Source organism: Protopterus annectens, chromosome 4.part1 (genome assembly GCF_019279795.1).
Source record: "Protopterus annectens isolate FY-2018-M chromosome 4.part1, PAN1.0, whole genome shotgun sequence".
In the NCBI taxonomy this organism is placed as follows: Eukaryota; Metazoa; Chordata; order Ceratodontiformes; family Protopteridae; genus Protopterus; species Protopterus annectens.
In genome coordinates this window covers 104,023,431-104,050,353 of record NC_056734.1, presented here as the reverse complement: position 1 = coordinate 104,050,353, position 26,923 = coordinate 104,023,431, and the positions used below count along the sequence as shown (strand labels likewise).

At 43.0% G+C, this 26,923-nt stretch overlaps 1 protein-coding gene across 3 annotated transcripts in view; it reads left to right on the top strand.

Moving 5' to 3' along the window:
- YEATS2 (YEATS domain containing 2) overlaps nucleotides 1-26,923 on the top strand; it is a 1,703,429-nt gene that overhangs the window by 621,097 nt on the left and 1,055,409 nt on the right. For 2 of the 3 annotated variants that reach the window (XM_044070009.1, XM_044070008.1), the window contains exon 12: nucleotides 26,716-26,874. The exons of the other annotated variant lie outside the window; for it this stretch is intronic. In XM_044070009.1, coding sequence (XP_043925944.1) covers nucleotides 26,716-26,874 — 159 coding nt within the window. The remainder of the gene's footprint in view (nucleotides 1-26,715; nucleotides 26,875-26,923) is intronic. 3 annotated transcript variants of the gene reach the window in all.

The following is a 26,923-nucleotide window of genomic DNA, read 5'->3' as shown; positions in this document are numbered from 1 at the left end:
AATGGATCCGCAATCCAGTGTCTCTGACTCCAAACCCACCGAGGTTCCAGGGCCCGCAGTACATCAGGTTACCTCTCAGCTGCCTGCTACCAAGATCCTGTTGGAGGCCAGAATAGCTCATGAAGCCTTGTAGACTGCTAAAGCATCCACTGAACCACATCTCATAATTTCCAAGGGACCCATGACATCCCTCAAATTATAGTTAGGAAGACATCCCAGGATCTCTTAATGGAAGTCAGATAAGGTTCTGAACCTATGCATATCATCCAAGCAGACATCCCACTTAAAAAGGAGACTATGCATATGACCTCTCCCTCAGCAGCTAGGGGAAAAGGAGTGAATAGACTTCTCACAGGGGTTGTCCAACGCTATTATGTCTTTGAAACCTCCCTCCTTTGAGTATCCACAACCACAGACTTCCTCAAAAAATACGCCCTGGTTTCCTCCTCTTCTGAAGAAGAAAAGGACTATGACTCTGACCATATTCTGGAATACTTCTCTCAGCTGCATTTTCCAGGACAAATCTTTTCCAACAAATAAGATTCCCTCTCACTGGGTTTCCCTATTGAGGAAGGTTCCTTTGGGAGGAAATTGTGCATAACATGATGAAACACTTTGAATGGTAATCCATGCAGATTTGTGATGTTCAGTAGAGGTATTACAGCTTCTGGGAGATGGGTACCCCATGTCCCTTCTCCAGCCCTTTCTCTCCTTGAGGCTTACTGGATGACATCCAGTCCACCTCTTCTGCACCTTATTCGCAACCACCAACTCCTAAAAGACCAGGCAGGTTTTATAAGGTGCCTGATGACCCAAAATATTTGTGCAACAATCCACTGGCAGACCCTTATGCAGTATCTCTATCTCTTCAGAATAGCCCTATAAACTTTTGCCCAATGCTAATGTGCTATCCACAGGCAAATATAGTAGGCCTCTGAATAGATGGGGAAAGAAGGTTTACACCTCTGCTATCCTTGTTTTAGAGCAATTAACTACCAGAGTCAAATGAGAAAGTACTTGATGTTCTTCGTGTTTCACTGTTGCAGTCATTGTGCTTGGGTAATCTGCTGGCAGGTTGCCCTCAGTCAGCCTGATTAACAAAGTCTTGGGTCCTGCGTCAGTTGCTGTCCCTTCTTCCATGACGTCAGGTTGTCAGGAGTATAAAACATGCAGCTGACGTCATTACATCAGTCTTTCTTGCCGTGCAGTGCCCGAAGCAGAAGCAGTTCACAAGTGCCGGTTAGCCAACTCCTGAAATTTTGGTTTTCGAGTTTCAGAACCAAAGTCTTCAACATAAAGCTAAGTACCTCGTTGGGGAAACTTTTTCTTGCTCCTTACCGATGTCAGTAAAAGTTAATAATTGCATTACTTGTGGAAAGCAAATACCTCATAAAGATTTTCATTCGTACTGTATTCCATGCCTAGGCCCTGACCACGACGTACCTTGCTGTTGATTTTGTGCTTTATTTAATCAGCACACCATCCATCGTCTGTATATTTTTGCCTCTAAATATTTCGGTTCTCGGTTTAATTATTCAGAAATGTTGTCGGTTAGCCATCCACTTACCGGGATTCCGAAAAAACACAAAGATGAAGACAGAGACAGGCCGCCGAGATCCAAAACTGCTGACGATGCTTCTCCTAAGCCAGTCGCCAGTTCGCTGGTACTCAGTGAGGCGCTTTCGCAGCCCCTGATAACCACTCCTTCTGTTTCACAGGCCTCTATTGAGGCCCTGCGGATACTTCAGCTATGGTACCCACGGATGTCTCCACCTTGGATGGGTCTGGAGCCACTGTGCAGGCACCAGCTTCTGAGGGTGTATTCGGGCCTACAGACTTGCATATTAAATCGACACCTCCTTCATTACTAAGGCCTAAATCTCGATCCATGTCTAAAAAACCGACGCCCAGGCCACATGCTCAGGCCCCTGTGCCTAAAATACAAATAATAAAAATTGCTGAAGATTTAATAACTCTAATCAGGGGTAGTCACCCCCCCCCCCCCAAGAGGCCTAGGGCTGAGCTTGATTATGAATCTTCTGATCAGTATTCTGTTTCTTCTGACTCTTCTGGTGACCTGGATTTGTCCATACCTACTTATGAGGATTCTGATGCAGAGGATTCTCTTCCCTCTGCTTCCCCTCCTGAGGATTTTTCTTTTGGAGAAACTTTGCATACTTTAAGGGAGCATTTCCTCTGGGAAAGCCAGGAATTTTCTGATTCAAAAAAAGAGTCTTAGGGATTTCCTCCTTCTACCTCAGCATAGTCCTTTGGCTATACCTCCTGTCCTAGACATTGTTGATGATGTGTTCTCGGAATCCGCTTTGGCCCCTGATTCCCTCCCTCTTGCCCCTAGTAAACCTGACAGATACTACAGGGTTCATGAGTCCCACAAGTTCCTTTTCAAAAATCCTGTTGCAGATCCAGAGACTTTTTCTCAGGGGCCCAAGGGCATTAAGGCTTCTACTGCTAAAAATCATACCCCTTCTGATAGAGACTCCAGGGCGCTGGATAGATGGGGTAAAAAGGTTTATACTTCTGCAACCCTGGCACTCAGAGCTTTCAACTGACAATTTCATATGTTAAAATATCAGCAACATATTATTGGACTGCTTAAACAGAAAGTTATGATTCCTGACTGTGTGGAAAATAAAGATTTACAGGACTTAATGCATTCTGCTGAACAAGTTGGAAAACATACTTTGCAATGTGGTTTTGATTCTTTAGAGGCCTCTTACAAGACTGCTGTTACTGGATCTGTGCTTAGAAGGCATGCTTGGCTTAAGGAGCAATCTTTGCCTGATCATGTTAAAGCTAACTTGTTGGATGCTCCTTTAAATCAGGACCGCCTGTTTGGCAACAAGGCTGAAGAAGTTCTTAAAAAGATGGAAGATAAAGCTAAATCTATGCAAACTGTTAAAGGTTTTTTTTACTAGTGCAACCTCTGAAATTTAGTAGGCACTGGCCTACTAAGAATTGGTCCTTTCCAGTCCCTTCCGCGTCCTCTCAAGCCAAACCCAGACACAGCAAAAACCCCAGGTTTCAGTCCCAGGGGACTCTCAGAACTAAGCAGTGGGGGGCCTCCACTTCCAAATCTGGAAATAGCAAGACACCCCCTATGGTAAACAGTCTCAATGACTTCCTTTTAAAATTCCCAAGAGCTTATCTTTTGACTGCCACTTTGGGGGGAAAGATTGCTCTTCATGCAAAGAACTGGGAACTTATAACCCAGGACAAATGGGTTTTAAATGTAGTGTCCCAGGGATACAGATTTCATTTCTATACCACCAAATGTGTGACAAGACCTGCCCCCAAATCAGTGGGCAGAGGCTCAAAAACAAGTATTTTCCCTCTTAAGCATGGGGGCAATTCAGCTGGTACCAGAAGAGGAAAAGGGACAAGGTCTCCAGACATTTTCTGGTACCCAGAAAAGACAAATCATGACGTCCAATCCTGGACCTGTCTACTCTAAACTCCTTTATGGAGATTCCAAAATTCAAGATGCTGACTCTTCACCAATTACTTCCTATGCTAGGCAAAGACACCTGGTTGGCAACACTAGATTTAAAAGAAGCATACCTGCACATTCCAATCAGGAAATCTTGCAGAAGATACCTATGCTTCAAAGCAGGCTACACGCATTATCAGTTCTCTGCACTGCCCTTTGGCTTGTCTACTGCACCCAGGGTATTCACAAAGTGCCTGGCTCCAGTTAATGCATTTTGCAGGCAAAGAAGTATTCAAATATACCCATACCTGGATGATTGTCTAATTCAGGCAGAAAGCCAGGGCATACTTTTGAATCATCTGGCATTTGTAAAAAGGGTTCTAACTTGTCTGGGGTACACCATAAATGAAAATAAATCACAACTGGTACCCTGTCAACAAATTACATTCCTGGGAGCAAGCTTGAATACAACTTCCTAGATGGCTTACCTCACGCCAGAAAAGCAAATTCATTTGATAAACTATTTTAAACAAGTGGCCACAAAAACCCTCCAATCTGCAAGACAAATACTGCAAGCCTTGGGGTTCATGGCCTCCTGCATTCTTCTAATCCCATATGCAAGACTGCATATGAGGAAACTACAGTGGTATCTAAAAAGTCTATGGAGTTAACATTCTCACAGCCTGGAAACAATGATTCATATCATATCTTGCCTACGCATGGAGTTCCTCTGGTGGGCAGAGACCTGCCACCAAAACAAGGGACTACCATTCACACTACCCCCTGCCACCCAAACCCTAACTACAGATGCATCAGACTATGCATGGGGGGCTCACCTGGCAGGGAAGTGCATTCAGACCCAAGTCAAATGCACCTACATATCAATCAAAAAGAAATGTTAGCTGTACAGAATGCTTTGACAGCCTTCAAGGACCACATTCTTCCAGGACAACTAATGGTAAAGACGGACAACACCACGGTCATGTGGTACATAAACAAGCGGGGGTACACATTCCTACCTCCTTTGCAGACTAGCCATGGCATTGTGGAACACAGCCTTGAGCTACCAAGTGCACCTACAAGCTCAATTCCTGCCATGAAAATTGAATACACTGGCAGACGGACTAAGAAGAAACCTCATGGACCCACACGAGTGGAAACTGGAACCAAGGATCTTCAACATGTTGACAAGCAAATGGGGGTGCCCCGACATAGATCTATTTGCTTCCCCCCAGAACTACCAGTTGGACAAGTTTTGCACAAGGACTCCTCACAAACAAGCCTGGAAAGTGGATGCTCTGTCCTTCAGATGTTAAAACCTATCAGTCTACGCCCTCCCCCTGCTGCCTCTACTCTTCAAAGTTCTACTAAAAGTCAAACAGGACAAACCAAGGATGATCTTGATTGCTCCAGACTGGCCGCGCCAACACTGGTACCCCCTCCTGCACAGTGTGTCGCAGTTATCTCCATGGCACCTGCCTCAGACCCCTTCCCTGCTGTCTCAGCAGGAGAACCAAATTCTGCACCCTCAGCTTCCAACATTGAACCTTGCATCCTGGCTAATCACTTAAATCCACCTTTATCCCTCAGCAAACCTGTGGTCGATGTCATCTTAGAGGCAAGGAGACCTAGTACTAGAAAATCTTATGCTGAAAAATGGAAAAGATTCTGTGCCTGGAACCAATCTCAAGGGATGAGCACAGCAGCGCCCAGTTTACCTCAGATTTTACAATACTTAACTGAGATTCTTCACAAGGGCCTGTCCTTTTCTTCTTCCATTAAAATCTATGCCATTTCAGCTCATTATAGGTTCATAGGTTGGTACTAGGCTATCAGCCCTAGGGCCTATACAAGCCTAGCCATAACAATTCCCTGGCTATTTCTTCCCACATTATTTACTTTCCTAGACCCCTGTCTAGCAGGGCGACTGACGTGATCCCTGGGGTGAATTTCCTTTCTCCCATCCAATCGTCAAGGTTCCTCTTGAATAGGTCCAAAGAGGCACTCTGCTTGACATGTATGGGCAATCTATTCCAGAGTCTGGGGAGTCTCTGGGTCAGGAACCTATCCCTCCAACATGTTTTGTTTATTGTGATGACAAGGTTTAGATCCCTGGAGCGTGTAGCTCTGAGGGATTGGGATTTCTTGGCATGTCCAACAGCTCTTGGTTTGACATGGGCCTTGTATGTTAAGCAGAGATCACCTCTGAGTAGACGATATGCGACAGAGTATAGCTGGAGTTTTTTAAGGCGGTCAGCGTAGGGCATCTGCTTTAGGCCTGTGATTCTTTTAGTGAGGTGTTTCTGAGGCCTTTCCAGTTGTTGCAGATGTCTTGAGAGGTACATACCAAATGGGGTGTTGTATTCTATAATGGGTCTAATGAGGGATGAGTACAGTGGGACAATGACCTCCTTTTTTCTGGATGAAAAGCCCTTCGTGATGAGGTGTGCCACATAGAAGGATTTCCTGACTGTTGTGGCGATGTGGTTATCGAAGGTGAGACCACTGTCCACCTGTGTCCCTAAGTCTCTTATCACACTTTCTGTGTTTAGTGTACTGCCACCTATGTGGTAATTCATGGATACATGTTTTTCCCCAAAGGGGATAATACATTTCTTGGCATTGAGCTTGAGCCCATGGCTCTGGCACCAAGCATCTGTTTCTGTAAGGCCCTTTTGTAGAGTATCCACATCATTTGGGGATTCAGTAATGGCTCCCAGTTTGCAGTCATCTGCAAACTTTGTTAGCCAGAGTCCCTTAGTGTTGATCTGTACTTCAGAGAAGTAGATGCCAAACAAGAGCGGCTCCAGGACTGAACCCTGAGGTACTCCACTTGTCTGGAGCTGGATTTGGAGTCGGCTACTTTTACAGTGTGGGTTCTATCAGTTAGCCATTTAGCAACCCATTGGGTGACATAGGGATTAATGCCCAGCTTAGTAAGTTTATCTATGATTCCAGAGTGGGGGATGGTGTCAAAGGCCTTGGCAAGGTCTAGATAGGCTGTGTGGACCACCTTACCCTTGTCCATGGCTCTGGAGACTGATTCAAAGAAGTCAAAGTCAATCAGGTTCAGGAGACAAGATCGGCCCTTCACAAACCCAAACTGGGTGGGGTCCAGTGTTTGAAGGTTGCCAATGTCTTTGTTTATAAGTTCCATGATAATACGCTCCATGGCCTTGCAGATAAGGCTTGTCAGACTGATGGGATGGTAGTTTCCGGGATCCAAGGTGGATCCCCCCTTGTGGATTGGGATAACTGTAGCTCTGCGCCAGTCAGTGGGCACGAAACCTGAGGTGAGGCTATGATTAAACTTGACACTTAGGTGAGGTGCCAGTTCATATTGTAGTTCATGTAGTACACAGCCCGGGATGTCATCTGGTCCCATGGATGCTGTATTCTTGGCTTTAGGGTGTGCGTTTTGTACCTGTGTGGCCGTTATTACTGGAATTTGGCAATCATCCGGTATTGAGATGGGCCATTTAGGGGGTGAGAGTGGGGTGAAGTTGGCACTGAATCGATCTGCCAGGATATTGGCAATATCCTTCGGATCAGTATATTTAATGCCATTCTGTTTTAGCTCAGAACAGATCTGAGCATTGCCATTTAGATTCTTGACATAATTATAGAATGCTTTGTGGTTGTCTTTGGAATCTTTGGCAATTTTATTTTCGTAACTAGCTTTGGAGGATTTTATGAGGCATCTCAGTTTCTTACTGAGGCTAGTAAGGGAGTTTTTTGCATCCTGGGATTTTCCTCTTTTCTGCAAAAGTTTCTTCCTTTTGTTGTAAAGTTTATTTATGGCAGGGGACCACCAGATTGGCTTCCTTTTTTTGGATGAGAGCATTTTGGTTCTATTTGGGATGGCACGATTCATGCATGAGTGGATGTGCTCGTACAGTGCCATAGTGTAGGATTCAGCAGTTGAACTTTCAGTTCCGTCTGCATGGGTGTCATGAAGTTTGTCACTTCTGACTTGAGTAGCATGAAGTTGGCTTTGGAGAAGTTTTTATGGTGGTTTCTTTACTGGGGGTGGGGTGGGATGTGGATGTTAAGGGTGATTAGCTTATAGTCAGACCTGACTAACGAGGGGGTGACCATAGGTATGGAGCATTGATTTACCATGTTGGTAATGACCAGGTCTAGGATATTGGAGCTCCTGGTGGGACTATGGTTTACGTGATCCAGGACGTTGGAATTTATGAATTCCAAGAACCGTTCATAAAGGTGTTGGGACATGAGTAGTTTTCCCAGTTAATGGCAGGGTAGTTAAAATCACCCAGTATTAGGGTGTTTGGTTCTATCTTAATATTTTCTAGTATGTTTAGAAAGGTGTAGTGAGAATCTTGGGGTATGGTGGGGGATCTGTAGCAAGCTACAATTTGGATTGCAGTCTTACCTAGTGCAATTTTTTCATTATAACACAGAACCTCCCCTCTTCTCTCATCCTCTGCTCAAGCAGTACCTCAGAGGGGCCAAAAACTTGAGACCACCCTGGAGAGCTCCAACCCCTGCCTGGGACCTTAACTTTGTATTGTAGAAACTCACTCTTCCTCCTTTCGAGCCAGCTGCTACTGCAGACTTTAAAATTTCTTTCTTGGAAAACGGTTTCCTTCTAGCAATCACTTCAGCTAAAAGGATATCTGAATTGCAGACTCTTATGGCAGTGGAGCCTTTCATCATCTTTCATGCAGACAGGGTGTCACTCAGGACCAATCCATCCTTCATGCCCAAAGTGGTATCCAGTCTGGCTCTTAATCAGTCCATTCATTTGCCAACCTTCTTTCCCAATCCACAGAACAAAGGGGAATGGATTCTGCATTCCTTGGATGTGCACAGACAACTTAGATTCTACTTGGACAGGACTAAACCTCGAAGAAAATTGGAACAACTGCTGGTAGCATTTGCTGCAGAGGGCAGAGGGGAAGGCTATTTCAAAACAAACCATTTCTGAATGGATAAGCCATTACATTAATTTCTGCTATAAGCACCGTGGAAAACCTATCCCCCAGGGGATCAGATCTCACTCCACCAGGGCTGCATTTACTTCTGCAGCCTTTCTCAGAGGTGTTCCTACCAGGGACATCCTAGAAGCTGCTACTTGGAGTTCTGTACATACCTTTACCAAGCATTATCATTTGCCAATTTTCTCTAAATCCAGAGCTGGCTTTGCCACTGCTGTCTTGCAGGACCTTATTGCTGGCACTAATGCTATATAAACTCCTCTTCCCAACCATAGCTTTGGGAATCTACTCAAATGTAATGACTGCAACAGTGAAGCACGAAAAACATAGTACAGTTGTGTACACTTACCATAAATGTAGATGTTAGAGTGTATTCACTGTTGCAGTCTTGGTTACCCACCCTCCAGCCCCCTATCTTCTTCTGGCTATACCTCTACTTTTCTTTACTATGCTTGGAGGCCTTTTTGGTGTATTTGCTTTTTGTTGGAGGTATACTTTTGTGTTTTTTATGTTTATTTGCTCCCCATTGGTGGGGGGGCACCCGACATCTGGGGCAAGAAAAACTGATGTAATGATGTCAGCTGCATGTTTTATACCCCTGCCAACCTGACGTCATGGAAGAAGGGACAGCAACTGACGGAGGACCCAAGACTTTGTTAATCAGGCCGACTGAGGGCAACCTGCCAGCAGATTACCCAAATGTAATGACTGCAACAATGAATACACTTCTTGACCCCCCCCCATTATTCAACACCTCTTTAATCATGGCACCATTGAACAAGTCCCAAAGGACTTTATGGGAAAAGGATTTGCCGACAGAAGTTTCAAAGAGAAAAAAAGCAGTGGAGACCCAGCCTAGACCTGTTTCTCCTAAACACTTAGTTGAAGGTACCATCTTTCAGTATGCTGTCTTCACACTCTTCTGCCTTTCATCCTCCTGCATGCTTTCTTAGTGTTATTAAATTGGAAGGATTCCTACTTACACATAGCTCCTTGTAGGAGATTCTTCAGGTTTTCCTCTGGCTCCTCTCGTATTCAGTTTACTGCTCTGCCCGTTGGTCTTTCCACAGCTCCAAGAGCCTTCAGAAAGTGTCCAGCTCTAGTAGCAGCTGTCTGTTGTGCTCAGGGAATCCATATTTTCCCCTGCTAGGATGACCTACTGATCCAGACTGTCCTTTCAGAAATTCTTCTTCGGTATCTACACTTCACCCTCCAACTTCTGACAGGTCTGGGTTTCACTATAAACTTTCAAAAAATACCACATTTTCCCCATACAGGATCTGTTTTTTCTTGCTGACTGTAAGCAAAGAAAATACATGACTTGTTCCTCCAGGAGAAACTTCTCAGTCTGTCCAGTTTTTCCCCAGAATCTCCTCCACATCTCATTTCTCAGCAAAGGAGTTGCTAAGGACTTTGGGATTCATGGCAGCCAATATCATTGTGGTCCCCTAATCAGATTTCACATGAGAAAAATCCAGTGATACCTGAAATGTGTGGTCCTACCACTGACACCCCTTGGACACCCTGATCCCCCTCCTTTTTGTCTCAAAAAAGAGCTGCTTTCGTGGAATGGGTGGGTCATCCACAGCCCAGGACTGCCATTCACACCGCCTTCTCCTTTTCAAAAAGTTCACACAGATGCTTCGAACGAGACACTGTGGGTTGGGGCATGGACAGGATCCCATCAGGGGTAGGGGAAATGGCATCCTCAGTTCCTGAAGGAGCATAACGGTCGGGAAGAAATGAGGGCTCTTCTGCAAGCTTTTCAGATTTTTGCCCACCTCTGGAAACTCTGGTCACTCCTAGTGTACACAGACAACACCACAGTCATGTGGCTCATAAACAGGGAGGCACCACGTCTTAACAACTGTGCAGGTCAACGCAGGAGACATAGAACTCGGCAACTCAAATGAACAGCATGCTCAGTGCCATGTACATCACTTCTCAGGACAGTGTGCTAGTAGACTCTCTCTCCCCCATGGATGGATGTTGAACAAAAGTTTTCCAGATGATCATCCTTCCGTAGGGCACTTCTCAGACAGAGCTCTTTCCATTATCAACCAACCATCAACTCTCCCACTTCTGCACCAGGGATGTTTGTCCCACAGCCTGAAGGACCGATGCCATTTTTTTTCAGTGGCTAGGGAAGTTCCTCTGTGCTTTTCTTCCTACTTCCTCTTCCAAAAATTCTTTTCAATGCACAAAAGGAAGCACATAAACTCCTTTTACTGGCATCATTTTGGCTTAGGCAGCATTGGCTTCCCCTCCTGTTTCATCTGAGAAAGGGAAATTACAGAGAATACCTCTCTAACCGGACCTGATAACTCAGCAAAAAAAGATTGCTGCTCCACACAAATCTTCCATTTCTCAACTTGTTCCTATGGTTGACAGGATTTTAATTCTTCAAAGACACCTCTTCTCTGAAGAGGTTGTTCAAGTCGTACAAGAGGACAGAAGACCCAGTACTAGAAAATCTTACACAGCTAAATAGAAAGGTTTTCCTATTGGTGATGACCCAGTCTTGTCACAAGCTCCTGCTGTACTGCAGTATCTCTGCAAACTACTTCAGTCAGGTTTGGTCTACTCTCCTATAAAAGCTCATCTGTCAGCCATCAGTGCCTGTCTCTCTCTTAGCCTTCCACTTATGGTTACGGCAGAGGTCTAGTTTTTCCTTATGGGAGTCCTACTTCTACCCAGCAAGGAAACCCGTCTCTCCCACTTTGCTAGAAAAGCTTACACTGCCTCCTTTTGTACTTGGAAAACTATCCTCTTGGCTGTTATGCTAGGTGAGTTTGAGCTACAAGCTGCCATAGTCATTTCCACTTCGCATATGTTTCACAAGGACAAGGTGACTGTCAAGGCAAATCCATCCTTCATGCCTAAGGTAGTGAATGAGTTGTCCCTCAGTCAAGCTATTTATCTTCCTACTTTCTTCACCAATCCATGAAGTAGGAGAGCAAGGATCTTGGGTGCTCTGGACATTAATAGGCAGTTCAGATTTTATCTAACCAAAACAAGATCCTTCAGAAAGACTGATCAACTGCTTGTATAATTTGTGAGCCCTCAGCTAAGGCAGCTGGTCTCCAAATAAACTGTTGACGCTCTCTTTCTGCTGCTTGCACAATGATAAAACCTTGCCTTCCTGCCCTAAAGCACATTCCATTAGGGTAGTGGCTTCCTCAGGGGCTTTTCACAGATGAGTAGACTCCAGGTCTGTCTTGGAGTTTGCCACTTGGTCCTAGTCCTCTGTACACACCTTTACCAAACACTACAAAATTGATGCATTCTCCAGGTCCAGGGCAACTTTTGCTAGGTTAGTCATGTCTGGATTGCTAGACAATTCTTTTGCTCAGTAGCCAGCCACCCTTTCTTTCTCCTTCAGTTATGGGAATCACCCATGTCAAGAGTACTGCATCCGTGATTTCAGTCTGGACATAATACAGTTGTGTAAGAACTTATGATAACAGTAGACGTTCTGCTGATCACTGTTGCAGCATTCCATCCCAACCCCCATCTCTTCTTCTCTACCTCACTTCAGCTTTCCTATTCTCCTCCTTTGCTTTAACCTCTGCTCTTTTACATGAGAAAGGGGGGGGGGGTTTGTTCCTATTTGAGCTACTAACCTCCTGGCTGACCAGTCTCCCTCTCTAAGTCTTCTTCAGGTTCTGGGCTTGGAAATAGTCTGAAGAGCCATGCTCATACATCCATCTATATACCCCAACATGCACGAGTTGAGGTCATGAGTTGAATGTATGACCTTGGGGGGGGGGGTGAAACTTTGGTACCTCAGCCAGGCATTAACAGTGATGACCCATTTGTTTGAAATATTGCATCACTGATCAGTAGGACAATGACTATGATAAGTTCATACTGTCCCTCCGTCCTCCCTTTCACTTTGTTTGTATGCTTGTTTTTTCTCTTCTTTCACTCTGGCAACTGTCCCAGTGTCTGACATCCTTCATTCATTCTAGGTCTGCCAGAATTCTAGTCATCCCTGGTCTAGTGCCTGAATTTGTAGTTGGGGTAAGGAACCCAAGGGTGTCTGGCGGGAGGGGTAGTCATGCTGTCCGTATTCAAGCCAGGGATGTTTTTCCTTGTGTGATCTACTCTTTCTCCCTCCCAGATACATCCCATGGTGACGGCTGGGGGTGGTGGAATTGGGGGCATTTGGCATTTTGCCCTACCTCTACAGCATCTTAGCCACGTCCCCACCCTGATTTTAGACCATTTCTCCACTGGCGACATCCCCAGCCTCGACCATTGATCACTGTAGATGATGACCCCCCCCCCCCCAGGATTTCCCACCCTCCCTGGGATAGAAACCTCCATCTCTACCTGCTGCTCCTTTAGTTGCCTGAGCTGCTAATTAAATGCACGTCAGTGGGGTCACAGTCAGGGCTTTATCCCTCTATTTCACGAGAGCTGTTATCCCCCTCCTTTTCACTTTCTTTGGCTCGGCTGGGGCGGGGTATCCTGCTCATTTACTTTTTCTGTCTCTTGACGTAAAGTTATATGCTTAATCCTTCCTCTTTTGGGACCAGAAAACATGCGTTTGACACATTCTTACATCCCCTTTATACTACATGCCCTTTTTGTGGTAAGGGCAAGTGTTTGCTACACAAGGAATCTGCATGAGTTTTGTAGACTGACTGGCCATAGGGGTATCCTAGTGGACAAGTCCCATTTGTGAAGAATGCTGCAACAGTGGTCTCTTCTGGCATCTACTATTATGGTATGTTACCTGCACAACTGTGTTAAGTGCAGATAATGAGAAGGGGTAGGTCATAGAGCAAGATGAGGCTTTGTGTGAATTTTGTCTACAGTTAAGAGATTTGCCTTCCATTTAAGGATTAACATGAGAGTGTAAATGGAGAGAAAAGAGTAGGATAGTGCTAAGTGCAAGACCAGAGCCTAGAACAGAATGTACTGTTAAAAAGGGATCATCATGCAATATTTTATATGTCCTATTAACTGTGAGAATCTGTTAGAAGAGGTCAGGAAAGATTGGAAATGAGACTAGAAAGGCAAATTACAAAGGAATACTGTGAAGAAATCTGTAGGGCTTCTGCAGATGCAGTAAAGTCCAGAAAGCTCAGGATGTTTGCATGGAAATACTTGCATAGATATTTTTACACCCCAAGTAAACTTCTAAGGATTTTTTCTTAGGTAAATAGTACACGGAGATATAATAACAAAGAGAGAGGAAATTAGAAATGTGTTTATTTGGAAAAATACTTAGTTGACAGGTTTTAAAAATTCCCTTTGGAATACTTAAGAAATGTTGGAAGAACAAACAGTAGTAACTGAGGAAGTGATTTTTGTGCTAGGATTTGGTATCTGAATTGAGTAGGCATAGTATGGCAAAAAAAGTAGATATTGGAAATCAATACCTAAACCAAATGTAAAGGAAGTATTGAATAATGCAAAGGAGTATGAAGAATTGGTGGTGATATCTTTAAAAAAGGGAAGGAAAATTTTCATAGAATTAAAACTAATTTGTAGGATGAATAAATGAAATATTGATCTGGAGGAATGGTGAGCTGGACATCTATAGCTACACGTTTGTCACCACCCGTGCTCTTGAGAGTATGCGTTGCATAGTTGTGCATAGCTATGCCTGGCCTAGCTGCTCGGGTAAATCTCCTTATTCTGCCATACCCTCCTAATGTTGCAGCAGTGATTAAAAACCAGGAAGCCCTCTTGTAGGCAGATATTTACTGTAAGGAGGAAGAGGTAACTCCGTCTAAGTGCAATAGTTTCCTCATCCACCTCAATATGAGAGCCTGCAAGTGGTTCTTAGCTGTTTGTTTTCAGCCTCTGTTATTTCAGGATTAACCATACTCCTAAATCATGACCTTCTGGCTTGGAGGACTGTTTCTCAGCACACGAGCAATGTGTTTTTGTCCACTTTTGAAGAACCTCATTCCTTCTTTGGGACTTGAATGTAATGGCTGACAGACTTTCTCATCTTCCTTTTTGAGCTTGTTCTACAGCTTTGAAGTACATCTATTGGAATATACTGCTTTTGATGGTCCTTACCATCACCTACAGGATCTGAGAGATGTTCTTCGTGTTTCACTGTTGCAGTCATTACATTTGGGTAATCCTGCTGGCAGGTTGACCTCAGTCGGCCTGAATTCCAAAGTCCTGGGTCCTGGGTCGGCTCTTCCCTGATGTCAGGGGTATAAAAGAAGCGGCCGACGCCATTTTCTTCAGTCTTTCTTGCCGCGCAGTGCCCGAAACAGAAGCAGTTCGCAAGTGCCAGTCGGCCGACTCCTTGAGATTTTCGTGTTCGAATTTCAGATCCGAAGTCTTCATTAAAGGCAAGTACCTCGTTGGGGAAACTTTTTTTCTTGCTGCAGACCGATGTCAGAAAAAGTTAATAATTGTATTTCTTGTGGAAAGCAAATACCTCATAAGGACTTTCATTCCTACTATATTCCTTGCCTAGATCCTGACCATGACGTTTCAGGTTGTCGGTTTTGTGCTAGATTCAACCAACGCACTATTAAGCGTCGGTATGATTTTGCATTAAACTATTTTGGACGCAGGTTTAATTATCCAGAAATGTCGTCGGATAGCCATCCGACAACCGGAGTTCACAAAAAACGCAAAGAAAAAGAAAAGGATAGGCAACCGAGGCCCAAAGCCGACGACGAAGCTTCTCCTAAGCCAGTCGCTGGTTCGCCGGTTCTCAGTGAGGCGCTTTCACAGCCCCTGCCGCCCGCTACTTTAGAGTCGCAGGCTGCTACCGACTCCCACTTGGAGTCGGCTATGCCGCTGGAAACTCAAGGTATTGGAGCCTCGGACACGGTTCCTTCAGATGGGTCCGGAACCGCTGAGCAGGCACCGGCTTCTGAGGGTGTTTTCAGGCCTAAACATCTATAAATTAAACCGACTTCAAAAGCAAAGACTAAAGCACCTTCAAAGACAAAGAAACAATCTAAAGAGCCACGTGGACGGGCCTCCATGCCCAAAAAACAAATGCTCAAAATGGCTGAAGACTTGATTACCTTGATCAGGGGTACCCATCCCCCTCCTGATAGAAGGCCTAGGCAAGAGACAGACTATGAATCTTCAGATCAGGTTTATATTTCTTCTGATTCCTCTTCTGATCAGGAATATTCTCTTCCCCCCATCAGGATTCTGATGCTGAAGAATCTATTCCTTCAGCTTCTCCTCCTGAAGACTATTCCTGTGGGGAAACCATGCATACCATGACGGAGCACTTCCACTGGGAGAGCCAAGATTTTTCAGAATCTAAAAAGAGGCTCAGGGACTTCCTTTTACTACCTCAACACAGGCCTCTAACCATTCCACCTGTGTTAGACATTGTAGATGATGTACTTTCAGAGTCTAGTCTGACCCCTGACTCCTTACCTCCAGCTCCTGTTAAGCCTGACATATATTGCAGGGTTCCTGACTCTCATAAATTCCTTTTCAAAAACCCTGCTGCAGACCCAGAAACTATTTCACAGGGTCCCAAAGGGGTTAAGGGCTCTGCTGCAAAAAACCCTACCCCCTCTGACAGAGATTCTAGGGCACTGGATAGATGGGGAAAAAAAGTTTACACATCTGCTACCTTGGCTATAAGGGCCTTAAACTGTCAGTTTCATATGCTCAAATATCAGCAACATGTAATGGCATTGCTTAAACAGAAAATGTTGTTCAAACTCTGAATGTGCAGAAAACAAGGAAATGCAGGATATATTGCATGCAGCTGAACAAGTGTGAAAGCATACTTTGCAATGTGGTTTTGATTCTCTGGAGGCCTCCTACAGGGCTGCAGTTACGAGTCCTGTAATTAGGAGGCATGCTTGGTTAAAGGAACAAAATCTGCCTGATCGTGTCAAAGTTAAGTTATTAGATGCACCTTTACAGCATGATACTTTGTTTGGTGTTAAGGCAGAAGAGGTGTTAAAGAAGATGGAGGACAAAGCTAAATCTATGCAAACTGTCAAAGATTTTTTACAAGTACAGCCAACTAGGTTTAGTAGACACTGGCCTACAACAAATTGGTCCATTCCTGCCTCAGACAGACCTCAAAGGGGCAGATCCAGATGACTTAGAGGCAGATCTCAGCTGCAAGGTTCATACAGGTCAAAGCAATGGGGGTACTTCTACCTCCAAAAGTGGAGAAGACAAATCACAACCTTACAGGAAACAGTCCCAATGACTTCCCCCTGCCTGCGCCAAGCACCTATCTCCTGGCAGCACCCTTAGGGGGAAAAATAGCACTTTCTTCTCAAAATCCAAGACAAGTGGGTTCTAAACATAGTGTCACAAGGCTAAAAGTTCCACTTCCATACCCTGCCAAAGGCAAATGGTTGGCTAGATCTGCCAAAAAATCAATGGGCAGAGGCACAAAAACAAGTCTCATCCCTCATGGACATGGGGGCCATCCAACAAGTACTAGAGCAAGAGCAGGGATAAGGATTTTACTCAAGACTGTTCTTGGTACCCAGAAAAGACAAAACCTGGAGACCAATACTGGACCTATCTATCCTAAACACATTCCTGGACATACCAAAATTCAAGATGTTGACCTTACAGCAGCTTCTGCCCATGCTGGGCACAAAGGCTTGTCTTGTGACTTTAGACCTAAAAGAGGCATACCTGCATGTCCCAATCAGACAATCATGCAGAAGATACCTCAGATTCAAGGATGGCTCAATGCATTACCAATTCTCTGCACTGCCCTTTGGCTTATCTACTGCTCCCAGGGTCTTTACAAAGTGCCTGGCACCAGTAATTGCATTCTGCAGACAAAGAGGAATACAATTATATCCTTACTTGGACGACTGCCTAATTCAAGCAGAGAACAAGGATATTCTTCTACAGCATCTGTCATTTGTGAAAAGACTTCTAATATGCCTAGGGTACATGCCTAGAGTACACACAGTCAACGAAAAGAAATCAAAATTAGTACCATCTCAAGAGATAATATTCCTGGGTGCAAGCTTAAGTACAACTGCCCAGATGGCTTATTTCACGCCAGATAAACAATGTCAACAAAGGCCCAGTTATCTGCAAGAAAAATTCTGCAGGCTTTGGGCTACATGGCATCCTGCATCCTACTAATTCCATATGCTAGACTGCATATGAGGAAACTTCAATGGTACTTAAAAAGTGTTTGGACTCAACATTGCCACAGCCTGGAAACAATGATTACTCTCATTCCCTGCCTTCAACAGGAGTTTCGATGGTGGGCAAAGGCTTGTCACCAGAACAAGGGACAGCCATTCACATTACCCCCAGCCAGGCAAAACCTAACAGATGCATCAGATTATGCTTGGGGGGCCCACATGGCAGGAAGATGCATTCAGGGCACATAGTCCGTAAACCAAATGCATCTACATATCAGTTAAAAAGAGATGCTAGCTGTTCAAAATGCCTTGACAGCCTTCAAGGACCTACTTCATCCGGGACAACTAATGATAAAGACAGACAACATCACGGTCATGTGGTATATAAACAAGCAAGGGGGCACGCATTCTTACCCCCTTTGCAGACTAGCCATGGCTTTGTGGGACACAGCATTGACTTGCCAAGTACATCTGCAGGCACAATTCCTGCCAGGAAAGGAAAATACTCTGGCGGACGAACTAAGCAGAAACCTCATGGACCCCCACGAGTGGCAGCTGGATCCACAAGTCTTCCATATGATAACAAGGAATTGGGGATTCCCGGACATAGATCTATTTGCCTCCTCTCACAACTTCCAACTAAAAAGATTCTGCACAAGGACTTATCACAGACAAGCATGGAAAGTGGACGCCCTATCTTTCAGCTGGAAAAACCTATCATTATATGCCTGTCCCCCACTGCCTCTCCTCCCCAAGGTACTCTTAAAGGTCAGACAGGAGAAGCCAAAGATGATACTGATTGCCCAAGACTGGCCCCGCCAGTACTGGTACCCAATCATAAGGAACTTGTCTCAATGCCCAGCTTGGACCTTACCTCAAATACCCACTCTACTGTCCCAGCAAAACAATCAGATCCTGCACAGCCAACTCAGGACTACCTGGCAGCATGGCGGATAATGTAGTCATACAAAACACACCTCTCAGTAAAGCTGTGATGGATGTCATTTTGGAAGCCAGAAGGCGTAGTACTAGAAAATCTTATGCTGGAAAATGGAAGAGATTCTGTGCTTGGAACCAGGCACAAGGAACTGATACAGCTGTACCAAATATCCCTCAGATTTTGCAATACTTAACTGAGATGTTGGACAAAGGCCTATCTTTCTCATCAATTAAAATTCATGCCTCTGCCATTTTGGCTCATTACAATACAGAACCACCAATCTTTTCTCATCCTTTATTAAAACAGTACCTCAGAGGAGCCAAGAATTTAAGGCCTCCAAGGAGATCCCCAACACCTGCATGGGACCTCAACTATGTCTTGGAAAAACTCACCCTGCCTCCCTTTGAGCCAGCTGCTACGGCTGATATAAAGTTTTTATCTTGGAAAACAGCTCTGCTCCTAGCAATAACTTCTGCAAGACGAGTTTCAGAGCTACAGGCGCTCATGGCTGTGGAACCTTTTATCATGTTTTATCCAGACAGGGTTTCCCTGAGGACAAACCCAACATTTATGCCTAAGGTGGTGTCCAGTGTGGCTCTTAACCAAACTATTCATCTGCCAACTTTTTATCCAAACCCACAGAACAAACTGGAGAGAATACTACATTCTTTGGACGTACACAGACAGCTCAGATTCTACTTGGACAGAACCAAAGTTTTCAGGAAGACAGAGCAATTGCTAGTGGCATATGCTGCAGGATCACAAAGAAAGGCTATCTCAAAGCAGAATATCTCAAAGTGGATAGGCCATTGCATTAGTTTCTGCTATTTTCACCATGGCAAGCCAGTGCCTAAGGACATTAGGCCACATTCAACCAGAGCTGCAGCCACTTCAGCGGCCTTTCTCAGGGGAGTACCAACCAAAGACATTTTAGAAGCTGCTACTTGGAGTTCAGTGCACACCTTTACTAGGCACTATAATCTGCCACTCTACTGTAAATCCAGGGCAGGCTTTGCCACTGCAGTTCTGCAGGGCGTCATAGCCGCCCCTACTGCTGTTTAGCTCCAGCCTCTCAACCATAGCTTTGGGACTCTACCCAAATGTAATGACTGCAACAGTGAAACATGAAGAACATAGTACAGTTGTGTACACTTACCGTAAATGTAGATGTTCACTGTTGCAGTCCAGGTTACCTACCCGCCATCCCCCTTTTCTCTACTGGAACTTATCTTTCCTTCTCTGATTTATAACAGCCTATGTGGTGTATTTGCTTGTAGATGAAGGTAAAGTTTATATTGCTGGGTGTATTTATATATATATATATATATATATATATATATATATATATATATGTATATAAATGATGCCTACCCTTTTTGGGGACACCTGACATCTGGGGCAAGAAAAACTGAAGAAAATGGCGTCGGACGCTTCTTTTAAACCCCTGACGACCTGACGTCAGGGAAGAGCCGACAGTAGCCGATGCAGGACCCGGGACTTTGGAATTCAGGCCGACTGAGGGCAACCTGCCAGCAGGATTACCCAAATGTAATGACTGCAACAGTGAATACACTGGAACATCTACATTTATGGTAAGTGTACACAACTGTACTTTGCATTCCTTGACTGTATCCTTCAAGATTAACCCACATTCTCACTAAAAGTGGGCAAAACTCAGTGTTTTTTCCTTAACCAGTCTCCTTCCCTTTCTCTGGGCTGAATTATGTGGAGGAATGGGTCTGTATATACCCTTAATGTGTGTCATCAACTCCTGTTTTAGCTGAAGAGGGGATATATGAGGTCAGGAAGATGGTCCTCCTTGGCTGTAGAAAAGCAGACCCTTATATGAATACACTAGCAAAGTGCATTATCTTTTGTCTTTGAATGCCTTCCCTTCCCTTGAGAAGTGCAGATTGAGACTACTTTGCTAAAGAGTTGGCTAATTCTAGTGCCTGTTTCAGACTGTGTCTGTTGTGAACATCTGTACCAAGGTCACTTAATCATCACATTTTTATCAAGCACTTTTCTTGAACTATGATTTCAGGAATCAGGCTACTTTTAACACTTTGCTGGTTCAAACGAAACAAACGGAACTTCACGAACTGTTAAACCACAAGAAATGGCAAAACAAGCAAAAGCTAAAGCAGAAAATATTTAATATTGTAAGCGCTTTCGGAAACGCCAATACGTTTCCTTCTTCAGACAAACAGACAAACAAATTGAGGGCGTAAATATATACCATACTAAATGGCTAATTAAACAATCAATACTCCGTACCCTCCCATTTAAAGCAACCCAATAGCTAAAATAAGAACTTGTCATATATTTAAACTACATGAAATTATTGTGTTACTACTATTAATATTGTTAAACCAAATAATTAATCAAAAAAATAAAAAATTAATACCTATTAGTCAGCTCCATTACTTAAGTTAACATCATTAATTTCATACAATATCAAGCCATTCTTCTCTAAAAAGTGCATATCATTATACAAATAGAATAAAATAAGATAAAATAAAACAAAACCAAATGTGAATATAAAACACATATTTCTCGTGTAATTTGATAGTGGCCACCAACAGGGCATAACATAATACAATTCATTATGCATAAAGGGAATCATCTCTTCAAAGCTGCTAATTTTAAGAAACATTTAATAGATACTGTTTCATTAAGGCCTGGAGGCAAATACGCTACTGTTCTGATTTGCCATAACAATTCCTCTAACTCCAGTTTAATTTGCCATGGTCCCCCTTTATCGTCAGGCTGTACTTGATTTAGTACGTTAAACCTAAAACTATGGTCAGGGAATTATTCTATGTGCCTAGCTAAAGCATTATTCATGTCTTTTCTTTTAATAGCATATTGATGTTCATAAATCCTTTGCTTAAACTTTCTTTCCGTCTTTCCAATATAGAAAGAGGGACAGTTTAAGCAACATGCAGAGTAGACCACCCCTTTAGAATCGCAAGAAAAATTACCATGAACTTTATACCATTTGTCACGTATCTTAAATTGATATGTAGTGTTGATATATCTACACTGGTGACATGCCCCACATTTAAACATACCCATATGTTTATTAGTCAAAGGCCTCCCAGAATGTTCCAAAAGTGATTTCAAACTATGGCCTCGTCTGAAAACTACCCTAGGTGCATCCCCTAAAATATTGTTCAACCTACTATCCTCCATTATAAGGGCCCAGTTTTTATTAAGGATGTTTCTTATGAATGCATGATCAAGATTGTATGTACAGAGAAAACTCGTAGTAAACTCATGAGACTCTGTCCGTAGCTGGGTTCTCTGGTTAGCCTCTAGGTTGTTCTCAGCAATTGTCTTGGCAAATAATAGCGGTTGAAAATACCCCATCTGTCTTTTAGTAATAACCTCCGCAGAGATATTAGAAATTAATGACAGAGGGTAACCCCTGTTGACAAACATGTTCTCCAAGAGCTGACATTCACTCATGAAGTCACTCCCCTCCGACACCATTCTAGCAGCTCTAACTAACTGTCCCTTAACTACCGCTCTTGTCTGATGGTAAGGATGTGAACTAGAAAAGTGGAGGAATGAGTTTGAGTAGGTCGGCTTCCTGTATATGGTAGTTCTAAACCTACTATTATGATAATTTTTATAAATATAGATATCCAGGAAGTTGGTAAAGTCTGGATGCAAAACATAGGTAAAGTCTAAGAAATTAGTTAGGGTAGTTATAAAAGCCATAAATACTGGTATCAAACTAGGAGGACCTTTCCAAATTAAAAACATATTGTCCTGGTAACGAGTGTACCAAGCAACGTAGTTTTTAAGCATAGGGTTAGGAAACAGCAAGGTGGTCTCCCAATGCGCCATGACGCAATTGGCAAAACTTCCGCCACAGGGGGACCCCATGGCAACCCCTGATTTTTGAAGAAAAATATTACCATCAAACCACATAAAGTTGTTAGAAAGAACAATGTCCAACAGAGTTTCAGCAACATATATTACACTTTCTTGTACATTCCTGGAACTCAAGAAATCCCTAGTCCATTCTAATCCTAATGTTTGTGGGATCACTGTATATAAATCTCGGACATCAATTGTTAAAAATTGATGTTCTCGATGAAATGGAATGTTCCCTAGTTCTTTAAGGAAGCTCCAAGAGTCTCTACATATCTGGTGCTCCTTCTCTATTAATGGCTTCAAGATGCCGTCCACATATTTGGCACAACTATATGTAATAGACCCTCTCCTGTCGACTATAGGTCTAAACGGGGGGTCTTTAATTCTTTTATGAATTTTTGGTGCGCCAAAGAGTGACGGCAGTCTAGGAGCAGACATTGTTAAATAGTTATATACTTCAATATCAATAGAACTTTCGAGGAACAAGTCATCCAAAATTCCTCTGATTTTTTTATATGCCATATTGAGTTCATTGATACTGACTGTTTGATAAACTAAAGTGTCCAGCTGTTTCATCATATTATTAATATAAGTATTATGATGCATAAAAACCAACCCTCCACCTTTGTCTGGTTTCATAGCCCTTATTTTACAGTCTTTCAAAAGCTTAATGAAATCCAGTTCGCTTTTGTTGATGTTATGGCCCCTCTTTTGATGGTGAGACCTAAGTGTGCTTACAGCTCTAAAGTCTAATTCACACATTTTTTCAAAAGCGAGTATGTTTGGATGAAGGGGAGGGTTAAAAAGATTAGAGACTCTTAATGGATTACTCACAGTGGAACCTGGCCCTAATAGGGCATTAAGGTTGATCTTCCTAGCAAATAACTTAAGGTCAACTATAATGTTGACCAAATTCATATGAGAGTCCGGAACAAAAGTTAATCCTAGTGCAAAAAAATCAATAATGTCCTGTGGGATACTTAGGTCAGTATAGTTGTAAACAAAAAAGTCATCTCCAGAGTTAGGACATATTTGTGGACTAAGAGTTTCATCATTCACTAGTTCCTTCTCTGTTTTTTCCTGTTCCTCGAACGATTCTGATTCGAGTTCGAGGCAGTCCTTGGTTGATTCATTTGATTCGACTGGTGAACCTGAAAACCCTGTGGAAATTGTTATATGGTGGATTGATGTTATTACTGTTATCATTCTGGTGAGTTGCCCCTTTAGCAATATTGGAACCATCTCTGCTGTTATTATTCCTAATGCGATCACTTCTACGAGGTTCGGGTTCTGGTCCCAAAGGGGTATCGGTATTAAAGGGCAAATTAGAATCGTCTCCTTCCTTGCTGGCGTCGATGTCACGGACAACGCCAGTAAAAACTAAGGGGGGTGGAGGATAAGCTTTACAACTCTTATATTGTTGCACATCCCTCGCTATCTTTTTCTTTTTGTTGTTAGTTAGCTTTAACATAGTAGCTTCAATACTGTTAAAAATTCTCAAATAATCGTACTTGTAGCGGGGGAAGTCAATATTGGACTTAATCGACTGTTCTAATAGTTCCAATTGGGTTTTTAAACCAGTAACTTCAACTTTATAATAATTAATTAGGCTCCTGATGAACTCAGATCCTTGTCTGTCGAATAATTCTAATAATTCATGATGGAAGTCGGACCCCTCGATCAGTCCGACAGGATACCTCCACTGCCTGAGCCCTTTAGGTATTATTTGTTTTTTTAAGACATTCATCCAGGTATGAAATTTCCAGCTGTAGTTTCCTACAGCGAAACAGTTTTTGATCGAACTCATAAATGTGTATAGTAATGTTACTCACCAGAGATGTTGCAGAAGGGGTAGAATCTGATAAGGCATTATCTTCAAAGAAATTTTCATTAATTAAAAAATTCCCAATGGTTGGAGCAGTTTCATATGCATTAGTATTATTGTCACCATTATCAGTACGACTCCGTTGCCTTTGGTTCTCTCCCCCTCGCTCGACTATAGGTGACCTTAATGGAGTATGATTTCCCAATGTATTTTGTGTGCCAAGCCCGTTCTGACCACTAACAGGCATGTGATTGTTTAGAGCTGACGACTGTTGAGCGTTCGTACTAGTAGAACAAGGTACTGGCTCTTCAGACCCAGTGCTTACTAGTTTGGTACCTGTTGATAATTTCTCCATCCGTTGTGTCAAAATGTCTACTCGACCCATAAGAACCTGAATCAAGGCTTTCAGGTTCCCGACGGCGTTCGCCTCTTCATGGGCAGTTTTTGGTAAGTTACCACGAGTGTTGTTGGGCTCGTCCTGAGTGAAAAAAGAGCCCTGTGTTGGAGCATCAGCCTCCACTTGGTTTGCCATGAAACCACAAACGAAACAAAGGGAACTTCAGCGAACTGTTAAACCACAAGAAATGGCAAAACAAGCTAAAGCAGAAAATATTTAACTTTTTAGAGAAGAATGGCTTAATATTGTGTGAAATTAATGATGTTAACTTAAGTAATGGAGCTGACTAATAAGTATTAATTTTTTAATTTTTTGATTAATTATTTGGTTTAACATTATTAATAGTAGTAACACAATAATTTCATGTAGTTTAAATATATGACAAGTTCTTATTTTAGCTATTGGGTTGCTTTAAATGGGAGGGTACGGAGTATTAATTGTTTAATTAGCCATTTAGTATGGTATATATTTACGCCCTCAATTTGTTTGTCTATAGAAGGAAACGTATTGGCGTTTCCGAAAGCGCTTACAATATTAAATATTTTCTGCTTTAGCTTTTGCTTGTTTTGCCATTTCTTGTGGTTTAACACTTTACTGGTTCAATGTTTGTCCTTCTGAGCTCTTTCCTTTTGACAATGCTTGGTAATTGTCATCTTGGAAACCTTTTTTTGTTTACTGTTTGTGATTTCTCCCAGCTGTTACCCCTTGCAGAAGTCCCCTTGAAGTACAACATAACAGATATTAGAGTATTCACCATTTATCTGTTGTTTGAGGTGGCCTTTTGCATTGAGATCTTATAGCTCTCATATCATCTCTAGTTTTAGATGGCTCCTGCCTACCTTGCATGATAGTCATTTAAATATATGATGTCTGGATTTGTTAGTGTGTAGTTTTGTCCTAGAGGTGAGTTCACTTAAGTTTTGTGGGTTAGAACCGGGGAGCATTAGCTTGAGCATACCTTGTTTTTAGCCTGGAGTCTAACACTGTAATGAGTGTCATTATAAAGGGAGTACAACCCCCGGTGCAAGAAGCTGAAAACAGAAAAAATATGCACAAAAAGGGTCCCCATAAAGGATTTCCTCATCCAAGAGCCATGGTAGAGGGCCAAGATCAGCTGATATGTTGAGTGCTTACATACCTGTTACATTCTGCTTTTGTTAATGACCTGCACAATTGAATACTGATACAGAACTAGGCAACCTATCAACGTTGTGATTGCTCATAACTTGGCATATTTAAGCGTCTTTCTTTCCAGAGGGCTGTTCCCCTGCCCCTCTCTTGTAGGTGCTTCAGTCCCGAACCCCTACCTCTAATATATCTTTCCCTCAGGATATGGACTGAAAGGCACTTAAAAAGCAGACTTTTGAAATTATGAAGACTTGTGATTTTAGTCCATTGAGTTTTGAGGGGAACCCATGTGAAGTAAGAGTCCATCCCTAAGCCTTTTTGTAACCTTGACCAGTGGATGGAAAATCAGAAATTTACTCCGGAGTCCATCCCTAAGCCTTTTTGTAACCTTGACCAGTGGATGGAAAATCAGAAATTTACTCTGGATCTGGCTCCCATGTCTCTGACGGAGGCAGACAGTAATGCCCAAACTAATATACCCTGTCCCCCACATAACCTCTAGAAACTCCCTAACATACTTCCTCCGAATAAATGCCCATGATACATAGGGACACAGTTGGGTTGGACTGCATGGCTAGGCTTATAAAGGCCCTGGTGGTCGTTAACCCTAGTATATACCTATGAACCCACTAATCTAGTAGGTAAATAAGGTAAGTGATGTTATTTTTCATATGTGTACTGCTGTTTTGCCTGTAAGAGGTGGAGTTTGCAGTAAGCTTTATTCATTTTGTTTGAAATCTTCAGCATCTTCCTTGAATTAGTCTTGCTTCAATTCTTCCTGGATAACTATCTTGTAAATCTGCTACTGTTGTAAATGGTGGTTCTTCATTTCTCAGTGTGTTTTGCCCTGTCTTCACTGAGAGCCTTCTAAAGATAAGGTGTAAACTGCCATTACAGACAGCAGCAAACTTAGTGCATTAATGCTTTGTGAAGTATGTTTTTTTAGCCATTTGCTTTTGTTTGTTTTAGTTGAGGCTAATTCTCTAAAATTCCATGGATGTCACCATGTTTGTATATAAACCTCACAAATGTTATTGTTTTCAAGGATCTCCAATCTCCACCCCCAGCCAGTCCCCCCTTCCACGTACCCCTAATTCCACGCCAGTGCACATGAAGCAGGGAACTTCAAGCTCCACCATCAGTAATCAGTATCTTACAGTGGATAAACCTGCACAAGCTGTTGGAGTGTCAGCTTCTAATACAGGTAAGCTCTACAAAAAGTTTGAGTTTATCTTTATGGTTGTCGATAATAC